Source organism: Strongylocentrotus purpuratus, unplaced genomic scaffold, assembly GCF_000002235.5.
Source record: "Strongylocentrotus purpuratus isolate Spur 01 unplaced genomic scaffold, Spur_5.0 spur5_scaffold_4, whole genome shotgun sequence".
NCBI classification, from domain to species: Eukaryota; Metazoa; Echinodermata; class Echinoidea; order Camarodonta; family Strongylocentrotidae; genus Strongylocentrotus; species Strongylocentrotus purpuratus.
The window spans coordinates 26,180,953-26,194,452 of NW_022145610.1; the positions used below are offsets into that span (position 1 = coordinate 26,180,953).

General features: G+C 37.1%; 1 protein-coding gene across 1 annotated transcript; it reads left to right on the plus strand.

The window, feature by feature from the left end:
- The first annotated feature begins 990 nt into the window (after positions 1-990).
- On the plus strand, positions 991-6,968 carry LOC115929008 (torsin-1A-like). The gene is made up of 3 exons (XM_030997021.1): positions 991-1,159; positions 3,691-3,815; positions 6,611-6,968. The coding sequence occupies exons 1-3, from the start codon at positions 1,062-1,064 to the stop codon at positions 6,901-6,903; spliced, it is 516 nt and encodes a 171-aa protein (XP_030852881.1). The 5' UTR covers positions 991-1,061; the 3' UTR covers positions 6,904-6,968.
- The last annotated feature ends 6,532 nt before the right edge of the window (positions 6,969-13,500 follow it).

Here is a 13,500-nt window from a genome sequence, read left to right on the forward strand (position 1 = left end):
ATCCATTTTTTGTCATGGTGAAAAAAATTTACATCACGTGTAGCTATCCATGACCGATCCCTGCACGGGAATTCTTTTATGTAGGATATAAAAAATAAAATGTTGAGCGTCACGCGATAGCTTTCTGGCCAATATGATGCTCTCTAAGATTTTTATATTTTATATACAAAGTCACAGGCATCTTTATTCATTTAAAATGACAGCTAGACTCTCTCTCTCTCTCTCATTTCCATTCATAATTATTTAGTATAAAACCATTCTATATTTTGCATAAACCATTTGTTAACTGTTTTTACAGAATTCGATAAGGCTTTAGATGACAAACTGTTTGGTCAGCATTTAGCCCACAAGACTATCTCTGCTGCCATTATGGGTCATATGGCCAAACTATTCGATGCAGATCCAGGGAAGCCTCTAGTCTTATCCCTGCATGGATCGGCTGGAACCGGTAAGAACCACATCAGTCACCTCCTAGTTGAAAGTATTTTCACACGTGGAATGGGAAGCAGCTTTGTGACTGTCAAGATATCAACCAAGGACTACCCTCATAAGGAGCTAATTGAGGATTACAAGGTACCATAACAAAAGGATTTGAATTATCTGTTTAAAGGCCAAAGTGTATCCATGTCTTGACTTAATTAGTCAATTTTTAGCGAGTGTTACAGTTTAAAGGCTATAATTTAACAAAAAACTTGTAACATCTAAGAAATGGAGAAGTTAAGATCATTCTAGAATTGGCTATGAAGAAAGAGGGAACAAAGAGAGGGGAAGAGGGAGAGTGAGTGAACGAGAGAGAGAGAGAGGGGGGAGGAAGGGAAGGCGAGGATGCACCCTCATTAAAACCTTAAAGTTAGCAACTTCATGAAACTTGATTACATCCTGTATAATATCCTAATATGAATCCGATCGTAAACTTCTGTAATTATATGAACACCAATCTACATAATTACATGTATATTTTTTCTCTTTGCTCTTCGCAGAGAGAACTGGTTAAGTTGGTGACTTCCAAGGTTTCTTCTTGTCCTATATTACCCGTCTTTATATTTGATGAGATAGAGGACATGCCTTCAAGTTTGCTAGACAGTATCAAGATGTTCATGGACAACCACCCTAACATAGAAGGCATCGATTATCGGAGATCCATCTTTATATTTCGGAGGTTAGTCAGGGCGCGCATTATGTGCAGGTACCAGTCTGCTTTAATACATTGGCACAAATGGAACCACAATAACTTATTCTCTTTATAATTAAAATCATACCTGCACAATAGGCTTTACATGTACCTGCACATAGGCAATATACATTTACAGTCATGTAAGACAGTAAAGTCAGGGCGTGTAAAAAGGTATGTTGGCCAGGATTTTTATGTGGGAGGTTTGTCGGGGCATTTAGGTAGAAATTTAGTCAGGGCGTGTAGAAAATATTAAAAAGGTAATTGTTCATGCTTGCATCACTAGTAAGTTATATTAATGTATAGGGTGCTGTATGGAGTACCTGACTCCGAAATAGGGCGACTACCTACACTGTAAAAAAATAATAGTCGAAATAACTCAATAAAATTGAGGAAAAGAATTGCCTTATTTTTATTAAGTAAATATTACCTACGGCATCTTAAGTAGAATTTACTTATTTTGCTAAATAAATAATTACTCAGTTAAATCGAGTTACATTAACGTAAATAATTTAAGTATTGTAATCATTTTAGATAATTAAAAAAAAGCTATGATAGGATTACATATTGCACGATTTGGTACCCATCTAATCTAAAAAGTAACATCCACTAATCATTCACTACTTCTATTTAAGATTAATCACTAATCACTAACACTACTTTTATTTAAGATTTAACCGTATATATATATCTACCACCATCACAAACTATAACATACGCTTCAATTCGACACATATTGAAAGGCTCCAAATTTTATATATACTTGATCGTAGCATCTTAAAAGGAAAATTGGTTGACAATTTCCTGAAATATCAAGTTTTGATTTGTTTTGAACTGGGTAACAATTAAAAATTGTCTTGTCTTTGCTTAGCCATGTTAAATGAATTAGTAAATGTTTTAAAGTCCTTAAATTTTCATTCAACCACAAAAAAGAATTGTTTTATTTAAAAAAGAGTTTAATTTTGTCTTAATGAATATTCATAAATTATGTAAATATTTCTATTACGCACTGCATCGGTCCTTACTTTAAAAAGATAAGAATAATCAACATAAATTGTTTGAGTAATACGTATAATTTCTGATTTTGAGTTAAAATTACTAAATTAATACAAGCTGAAACTACTTAAAGTTCTTATGTATTTGATTTTACTTAAATATTCCACGTATGTTCTACTAAAATGGAAAGTTTGAGTTAGCAAGACTTAAATTTAGTGCGTAAGTGGCAAAACTAATGTTTACAAGTAAATTCTACATGGAAAAAATACGTAAAAATTACCAATGAACACATTATTTTTTACATATACAGCGGGTCCAAAACACGTGTGCAAGACTTATCTGCCGTTATTCTAAATTACCACGGATAACCCCTCTTTTGAAAGATATGCACTGGCTACCAGTACGCCAAAGAATATCATTCAAGATTCTGTTGATCGTCTGTAAAGTGCTAATCGGTCAAGCCCCTAGTTTTATTGTAGAACTGTTGCAGCCAACATCAAATTCTGTAGAACTTTGCAGAAATTATGAATATGTCATATATGTCCCATCTGTGAAATTTCTAAATTAGTATTATCGTTCAAATGCCGTTGGAATTTAACCTTTTCATTTTGTTTAGCCTGCAAATGGGACCTTTAAAACTTGAGTCTCACAAACATACTCGTAACCCGCGCAGCCAACAAAAAGATAATATTATGAGATCGTGCATTTGGATGCTCAGGTCCCAAACTGTGGAATAGATTACCGTTAACGATTAGGAAATCACAATCGTTAAGTACCTTAAATCAAAACTAAAAGCATATATTTTCAATTAACTTTATATTGAAGATATCAAGCATATCAGGAGCTCTTGCAGCGCAGTAAAATGGATTTGCATAGTATCTGCGATTTATTAATGTATATTATTATCAATATCATTTATCTGGGAATTTAGTCAAGGCGTGAGTATGGGAAGTTGCGCGTGTATGTGTAAGTTAGAGCGTTTATTTAGGAAGATAATCAGACTGTGTATATAACCAGACATAGGGCGTAGCCGGCAACTGACCGGCAACTGGCCTACAACCGATTAGCAACTGATTGCTCACTTCAATTTTTGCAAATTAGTTATCGATGGTCGCTGCTGCATTGTTGTCAGATATTGGAAACCGGTCGTACACCCAGTGTAAGGCCACCGCACACTATATTTTGTTATAACTATTAGTATCAATTTTATTATTATTGTAATCATAATTACCATTATTATTTTTTTCACTAGTAGGCTATCATTATTATCATCATCATCATCGTTATTATTATTTTTGACATTACTATTATTATCATTATTATTATTATTATTATTTCTATCATCATTCTTATTATTGTAATTATTATTATTAATATTATTATTATTATCATCACCATTATCATAGTAATTATTGTTATTATTATTACTGTCATTATCATTATTATCATTATTTTATCATTATTACTATAATCATTTTCAACATACATTGTCCTAAACTCTAGCTCATTTACCTTCAACACAGCAACCTAGCTGCGACGGCCATCAACGATTATGTTCTAGATCAGTATGACAAGGGAAGAGCCAGGGAGGCTATCACCTTAGAAGAAATGGAGGAAATCATCAGAAAGGACGTCCTTTCCAAAGCAGGTTAGTGAATTGTATTTCATTAAAACAAGGGAATTTATTGGAACCCTATACGCGAAAATAGAAAGCCCTAAAAGTTGTACGATAGCGAATTTAGTATATAATTTCATTCATTGTTCTTTTACCCAGTTTACCAGACAAATATTAATAAAGTGTAATTATCTGCATATATTCATCTGCATTATCTTTTGAAAATGTGAATTGTGAAATAACAATTTTCATGGCAAATGTACTGCAATCCTTTTCAATTAACGAATTCTAGCATAACACATCTAAGAATAATAAGACAATTTTCAATTTTCTGTAATATCATTACAGCACGAATGCAAAGACATTCGTGAAATCAACTCAATTATTGTTGTTATTCGAGACTTCGGCCTATAAAAACAGGACAAAAAAGGGGGGTATGATTGCCGAGTTTGTTATAACGTGTTAAGGGTACACATTTTAGACTATAGAGGTTCATTTGAGGTAGACCTTGTTTAGGGAAAATTTTCTAGAGGGCTAAATTTGTTTAGGGGGTAAAATTTTCGAGTAAAAATCGGAAAAGTGTGTGATTTCGACTAATGGCTAAAACTAAAAGGGGGTTTTGGAAAACATGTTTGCCATGCGTGTGTACAGTAACATATTCTAACTGCCCCGTCCCCCGCTCACATGGGCTTTTGAAACACGCACTCTGTGATACCCAGTGGCGGATCCAGGGCTCACTTCCCTCCCCCCCCCCCCCCCCCCCCCCCCCCACTGAGCGACTTTTCGGCCGGCGTGATTTTCAAATTTTCAGGAGCAAAACAAAAAAAGTTGGGCCCCCTCCCCTAAGAAATCCTGGATCCGCGCCTGGTGATACCCACCGATCGTGGAATTTCTCGATCTTAAACCCCCCCCCTCTCATTCCGACAGAGTCCTAGATCTGCCTTTCCTGTTTAGGCCTCGTTCAGATATGTAGTACACTTACCACTTACTGGACTGTTTCCATGTCGCGCGCCCAATCAGCTGAGAAAATAACACACCCTCAACGCCAAACCGGAGACAGTTATTGCCTTTCGTTCTCACCCCGCAAGGCCAAGGGTGTATTTTCGGGGGTCGTGCGATCTATGTGGGATGTGTGTATAGGAGGACGACAGATGATTGAAGAATAACAAATATATACAAACGGATATAATTCAGATATGATGCGGCAAACCGTAGCGTTTTTGTTATGATGGCGTTAAGCGTAACACGCTTTACATTTCCGTATCTTAAAGGTAATGTAGCATGACGAGACTACGTGTCTTTCCCGTGGCCTGACTCGGGGCCAGCCCGCTTTCGATTTTAGGCACCCGACGTCGGTTACTACGCGTGACGTCATATATATCCCCTGCGCATGCTCGAGCTTCTGGGCCCACGTTCCCACTCCAAATCACGCGACGGGAGTCGGGGGCAATATCCGTGAATCCCCGTCGCCGTGAAAACGTCAACGTGAGTGTAGTTTCATCACCTTCTTTTATGTTATTCTTTGTTTTATATTATTCTATTATTTCGTCTTGCTATCTTTTGTTTCTTTTTCTATCACCTTTTCTTATGTTATTCTTTGTTTTTGTCTTTCTTTCTCTTCCTCTTTCTGTCTTTCCCTATGTTATTCTTTGTTTCTTTCTTCTATCACCTTCTCTTATGTTATTCTTTGTTTTATCATTCTATTACTGTCTGTCTTCCTTATGTTATTCTTTGTTTCTTCCTTCTATCACCTTCTCTTATGTTATTCTTTGTGTTTATCATTCTATCACTTCCTCTTTCTGTCTTTCCTTATGTTATTCTTTGTTTTTTCCTTCTGTCACCTTCTCTTATGTTATTCTTTGTTTTACCATTCTATCACTTTCTCTTTCTGTCTTTCCTTTTGTTATTCTTCAGTTGTTTCTTCCTTCTATCACCTTCTCTAATGTTATTCTTTGTGTTTTAATCATTCTAGCACCTTTTTTTAAGTTATAATATAATGTTATACTTTGTTTCTTCCTTTCTATCACCTTCTCTTATGTTATTCTTTGTTTTTATTATTTCCTCTCTTATCCTTTCTTTATTCTTCCTCACCTTTTCTTATGTTATTTTTTGTTTTATCATTTTAACTTTCTATTTCTGTCATCCTCATGTTATTCTTCGTAACAGATTTTCGCGCACATTTATTACCTGATTTAATTACCCGATCTCAAAAATTGGTCACTTGGCCGACGAAAGCACCGTCGTGGAAAATCGTAAGCACTGCCGCGAAGGGAACGGACTTGAGCGGCGGAACGTCTCCACGCTCCAGTACCTCGTAGTAGCCGACGTCGGGTGCCTAAATCGAAAGCTCGCTAATACGACGACGGACGACGCGACCGCAGCAATCACGTGCGTGTTACATACGCGAAACCGAAGCGCGGGGAGAACTTCGATCTGTTTCACGAACGCTAGCGTGCGCTGACCATGTAGAGATTAAGTCGCTGACTACCGTTAATCAAGTCCATTCGTTTACGTGCAGTTGTCCAAAAGAAGACGTAGATGGCGTTAACCAGTGTTTGCCAAGCTACGCGGCATTTAAATACAAAGCTTGCTCACAGTTGCAATTCATTTACATGTTTAAAATATATATTTAAAAAATATTAATAATAATCTGTACGAGCCTAATGGATATTTTCATTTAACCAATATCATGTGAAATTTTATCCATCATACGTGTATATTTCCTTTAGCCCAGTGATCTAAATTTTACCCAGTCCATTTCATGTACCTCCAGTCTCCAGATGTCATTTAGCCCTAAAATTCAATGTTTTATTATCCATATACTGTAGATACCGGTCTGTACAATGCCAAGATCATCAATTCTCACCTCATCAGCCACTTTGTTCCCTTCCTTCCGCTTGAAACTAATCATATAAGGCAGTGCATCAGGGCAGAGTTCTTAAAGAGTGGCCAGCATTCTTACAATAAGCAAGAAACGGAAATCCTGGCACAGCTCGAGTTTTTTGGGCCGCCAGGTTCGAAAGCGTTCGCTGTGAAAGGTTGTAAGAACGTGGCAGAGAAAGTCAATGTCATTCTTTACCAACGACATCGTAATTACAAGAGGGCGAATCTAAACTTTTAATGTGGATAATTATGTGATTGTATAGCTTTTTGGGGAATCAGAAACAAGTAATCTTTTAACCTGACTTCATGGCCCAAAGGTATGGGGGCAGGGGCGGCGATCCCGGGAGACGGTCCCCCGTCCCCCGTCTCCCGGGATCGCCGCCCCTGCCCCCATACCTCATTTTTGGGGGGACCCTTGAAGACATTTTCAAAATTTCGCGAAAATTGTACATTTTTGCGATTTTGTTTTTCTCGCGAATATGTTCCCCAAAACGGCATTAATAATTATTGAAAACTTTCGCGAAAGTTTTCGGATAGATTTGTTACATCATGGGTTGCAGAATAAATTCCCATCTTTCCCATCTAGCAGAATTTCACCCAGCTAACCAGTTGATATGCATGTAATGATGTACGTAATTCAATGGCTGGTGAACGGATATTTCTGTAGCCCTTACGAACGCCTGGTACAGTTGAATTAAAAAAAGAGAGATGTAAACTGATTTCACGAAATGAATTCGTCAAAAGTCATTTTTTGGGGAAAATTTCATGAAATTTGTAATCCAATTTTGGAGGATATTTCCGCAAAAAAATGCCACTAAATTCGCGATAATTCTGGTATAAATGGCAGTTAAATGTCACCAAACAAAGGCCTTCATTGTGCACACCAAAATAGTACATTGAAAAGTGATTTTTGTTGGAATCACGTTCGGCCCGGAAGTTTTGCACCCCACCCACCCCATGACGCCAAGTTCTGATACCGCCGCTTTAAATACGCTTTGCCAACGAAATCCCCTCCAAAATCCGAAACTGAAATAAAAGGACATGCTTTTGTAAACTGTTTACACTATATTTAGACTGATTTTTTGCTGCGTGCCTAAAGAATGTGTTATAAAGTCTGTTTTTTTCTTCAATTCAATCATTCATGCATTTTAATTTATTTCCTGATAATAATACTTTTTTTCTACACATTTGTTCAATGTCAACAGATGAACAAAGGGTTCACAAAATACTACTCAATAATGATTTAATAATTTATTTAACAAAATCTATTTCGAGTAAGTATTCGAAATGGATTTCAAGGAACTGATCAAAATAATGTTAATGTACATTATGTGGAAGAAGATTGCCTGGAACAAAAAAATTTAAACAAACTACATGTTAAAGGTACTATGTCCAATTTGCAGGCCAAACAAATGAAAAGGTTAAATTCCAACGGCATTTGAAAGATAATATTTATTTAGAACTTCCCTAAAAAAGGTGGGGCTTGAAAATGTCTTCAAGTGGGAAACTAACGACTATTGGTTGTCAAATCGACTTAGGAGCTATAGAGCCAATAAGTAATAGTCTTGATTTTCAGACTATTGTTCCGAATGGTCATACGTTTTATGCTGCGCAAAGAGTTGGGAACTAGTAACATCCAGAGTATTCCCGATGTAGTGATCCATGAAGGTGGAGTTCTCAAGCAGTTGCAGGACCTATCTCCAAACAAAGCACCAGGACCTGACCAAATACCTCCCTGGTTCTTGAAGATGTTTGCATCAAAACTGGCACCATTGTTAACAGACTTGTTCCAGGATTCTATGGACAATGGGATCTTGCCACATCAATGGAAGATGGCTAATATCTGTGCTATCTTCAAGAAAGGAGATAAAGCCGCTCCAGAAAACTATCGACCTGTGTCGTTGACTTGTGTCGTGAGTAAAATTCTGGAACATATAATTCACTCACATATCATGGACCATCTGGAAGAAAACGATGTGCTAGTGGATACACAACATGGATTTAGAGCGAAGCGATCCACCGAAACTCAACTTATCTCAACGATCGATGATGTTGCTAGAATACTTGACCGGGGTAACTCGGTACACATGGCCATCTTGGACTTTGCTAAAGCGTTCGACAAGGTTCCACATGAACGACTACTGGAAAAGCTTCACTACTACGGGATTAGACACCATACACATCGGTGGCTTAGGAATTTCTTGACATTCCGAACCCAGAGAGTGACTTGTGAAGGTAGTATGTCATCAACAAGCAAAGTTCTATCCGGGGTGCCCCAGGGGACAGTGCTCGGGCCGTTACTGTTCCTGATGTATATCAATGACCTCCCAGACCTGCTGAAAAGCCAGACCAGACTATTCGCAGATGACTGTTTGGTATACAAGGAAGTAGAGAACGAGAGGCACACAGACTCCTTACAGGCAGATCTTACATCTCTGGAGTCGTGGCAAGATAGGTGGAACATGAAGTTCAACGCTTCCAAGTGTTCAGTGATGATCATCTCGAACAAGAAAAAACCTCTGACAAGGGATTATATCTTCTGTGGACAATACTTACAACAGACAAATTCTCATCCTTACCTGGGAGTAGAAATAGACAGTAAACTGACATGGGCGAACCATGTTGACAACACAGCCATGAAAGCCAACCGCACGTTAGGATTCCTCAGGAGAAATCTATGGTTTTGCCCAGGGAATGTGAAAGCCCTCGCATACAAGACCCTAGTGAGACCAGTGTTAGAATACGCAAGCTGTGCCTGGGACCCATACAGGATAGGGCAGATTAATAAACTGGATGCAGTTCAAAGGAGGGCAGCACGCTTCGTAACAGGGAACTACCAAAGGGACAGCAGTGTCACACAAATGCAGACCTGCCTTGAATGGGAATCACTCGAACGCAGGAGGGAAAAGAGTCGTTTGGTTATGCTGTACAAAATCTACAAGGGAAAGGTGGGCCTAAAGCAAGAGGACTACATACAAGTATCAACAGGGTCAAGGTTAAGAAGAAACCACCAACACTCAATAGAAATCCCCTTTGCCAGAAAGGACGTATACAAATACTCCTTTTTTCCAAGAACTGGACGAGCATGGAATGCCCTCGACCAGCAGTCCGTAATAGCTACATCAGTTGATAATTTCAGAAACACACTCTAGCATGCATTACCTGCCATACAAGTTAGCGACATGCGGAACACCGCCCTGCTGACTACAATTTCAGAAGGTTCAGAAGGAGTCAATCAGTTTAATTTTGGCCATCACAAGAAGTGGGTTATTGATGTAGACAAATGCTCATGTACCCTTTACAGCTCATTTTATGTATGTTATTACCAAAGAAGAAAAAACCAGTCAGTCACTCAATAGTGTCTGACAGTGAAGTCTAGCAAGTAAACGGGTTTCCTTGCATATTTTGAATATTTGGACACTGCTAACGGTTAAATTTCACCGATAGGACATAGACTAGTTCTACATGACATATTCATAATTTATGCAAAGTTATACAGAATTTGAGGTTGGCTGCTAAAGGGACATAGTACCTTTAAGAAAATATTTTCGAAATATATATCATGGTTCATAGGAAAGTAGTACTGATATGTGTACAGATGAAAGTGTGTAACTAATGCTCGAGAATATTCGATGTATTTCTTTTGTTTCTATGCCTTAAAATACTTTAAATAGTTTTTTAATATAAGTGTATTCAAATACGAAACGAAATAAAATTAGTTTGCAAGTATCATTTAATCTCATTCTTGAACATGAAAATGTAATTCGTAGAATTACCATACCTAAAGATTAGCGCTATATCTTACGTTTAGCTAGTTAGTAGTTTGTAAATACGCTATCACATGTCAAAGAATTTAAGGACAATGATGCACGTAACAATATACAGTGCGTCCCAGAAAAAACGAAACCGAGAAGTATCGATGTTCTATCATAACTTAATCACAACTATAATTAATGAATGATACATATTTGGAAAGCTTAGAGTCTCCTCTTTCAGTTGATGCTACTCAGATGATGCATATTTCACGCATGAGTGATTAAAAGCAATTTGAAGGAAGGAAACCCAAAAGACATTTGGCGGGCGGTATCTGAATTTCGAAGAAAAACTTACATTTCTAGAAAGTTGAGTTTCTGCCCTTTCATATGACACCTCAATCAGGAAAAATGAGCGAGGAATGACAAAGTTCTGTTTGTTTAAAGTAGTGCTTGCATTTCCATAATTTTATTAAACGAATTCGTTTTCACTGGCTGCCTGCCGTATCAATAAACGAAATTAACAAAAGACTTAACTCCGTTTCGTTGACAATCAACCGTAGACGAGAGTCTTCATGCATGGCTGATTTGTCAACGAAACGGAGTTAAGTCTTTTGTCAAATCTGCTTTTTGCTACGGCAGGCACCCAGTGAAAACAAATTCGTTTGTTAAAATTATGAAAATGTAAGGGCTACTTTAAACAAACAGAACTTTGTTATTCCTAGCTCATTTTTCCTGGTTGAGGTGTCATATGAAAGGGCAGAAACTTAACTTTCTAGAAATGTGAATTTTTCTTCGAAATTCAGATACCGCCCGCCAAATGTCTTTTTGGTTTCCCTCCTTCAAATTGCTTTTAATCACTCATGCGTGAAATATGCATCACCTGAGTAGCAACAACTGAAAGAGGAGACTCTAAGCTTTCCAAATATGTATCATTCATCAATTATGGTTGTGATTAAGTTATGATAAAACATCGATACTTCTCGGTTTCGTTTTTTCTGGGACGCACTGTATATAATTAGGTGGTCTGTCAACGACAGATCACCTATTGTTTTCGTCAGAATTTTCTTTCTTTATTTATTTATTTATTTATTTATTTATTATTTATTAGGTGGTCTGTTGAAAACAGATCACCTATTGTTTTCGTCAGAATTTTCTTTCTTTATTTATTTATTATTATTCTTTATTTTTATTTATTGTTCCCACTTTTTTGTTCACAGGATAACTCAAGATCAGTTTGATCAATTTCGTTCAATTTTGGCACAGTCATAGGTCATTGTCATGAGACGTGACAGTAACCTTTTCAATATCATCAAGTCTTCATGACGTCATCCAGGCGCCATTTTGTGTTTTTTTTTGTACTTTCAACTCATGATCATATCTTTATAACGGAAAGGCATTTCTCATTCATATTTATCATGATTAAGGTCAATATCCGTCCGGTCAATTTCAGGTCAAAAAACGCGCGCGCATGCGTACGTCCGCGCGTCAGCGCGCGCGCAAAAAAAAAAAATGCTCTAAATCGTTTAAAATTAATTTTGCATACGTTTCAGGCCATTTTAAGCGTTTCGCAAAAAAAAGCTCGCACGCGCGTGCGCGGGCGTTTTCGCGCGTACTTGTATTTGCCTACATAAAATCGCAAAATTTTCTCTGTCATCATATTTGGCACATTTTTCCAAGCATTTTGATACCTTGTTCACCTTTTTCTGCCCATTAATAACGGAATGAGCGTCCGTTTAAGATAATGTCCGTACGTGCGAGCTCTTGTAATACATAGCATACATGGGCAAAAACATGCCTATACAAAATCCATTGTAGCGCTTTAGGATGCAAGATGAACCCATTTTTGTTTTCATATTTTGATAGAGTATGAATTGGAGATATGATTTCATGTCTCATTTGACCCTCAATTGATTCATGACATCATCATAATGGCCTCCGAACTCAAAATTTCAATTTGCATATTATGACGTCAGCATATTTACGGAAAATTGATTGTATCTCTGTAAATATTTATCGTTTTTCTTCCAAATTTTGATATGTTTTAGCTGAGACAATTCTCTACAAATGCAGTCACCACGATATTTCATTTTGACAAAGGCATCATGGCGTATTTTTGCGATTAAAGGAGGCATGTCAATTTTTCACATTTTGCGTGTATTCTCTATGGGACATGACTTTTTCTCAAAACTGGATTCTACATCCTGTCTTTTGCGAGCAATATCTCCGTCGTTTTAGCTTTGTTTACGCTGAACTTTGAGTATGTTGTAGCTGAGACAATAAGCTATCACAAGTGTGCTCTTTATTTTTCGATCAGATGCCGGGATCATGCTCATATTTCAATTACAAAGTGGGATTTGTGCATTCCATTTTCTGTTTACGTGTAATCTCTATGGGAAATGTTTTGGTATATCGGTAACGCACTTGACTTCCGACCTCGAGGTCCCTGGTTCGAGTCCGGGCGTCTCCAACAATTTTTTTTCTTCACTTTTTTTTCTTTTTGACCATTCACTCTACCATCTCCTTTGAATATTAAAACACGTACAATCGCAAATAATGTAATAAACAACCATATTTACTTTATTATTACCCTATTATCACTAGATCCATTACTTTTTGCGTGTAATCCTTATGGGAGATGACTTTTTCTCAAATCTGGATTCTACATTCTTGTCTTTTGCGAGCAATATCGCCGTTATTTCGGCTTGATTTTTGTTGATTTTTAAGTATGTTGTAGCTGAGACTATATACTATCTAAATGTTCTCTCATTTTTTTCAGTCTGATGTCATCGTGGTCTGTTGATGATAATCATCAACATCATCATGATCATCATCATCATCATCATCGTCATCCCCATTACTATCAAGATCATCATCATCATCATGATCATCATTGTTTACATGTCTATATAACTTCTCCCTTTCTCAATATAGTAAATATTATAATACATCATAAGACTTGAATTTTGTTTTCATATTTTGATAGAAAATAAATTGGAGATATGATTTCATGTTTCATTTGACCCTCAATTAACTCATGACGTCATCATAATGACCTCCGAACTCAAAATTTCAATTTGCAT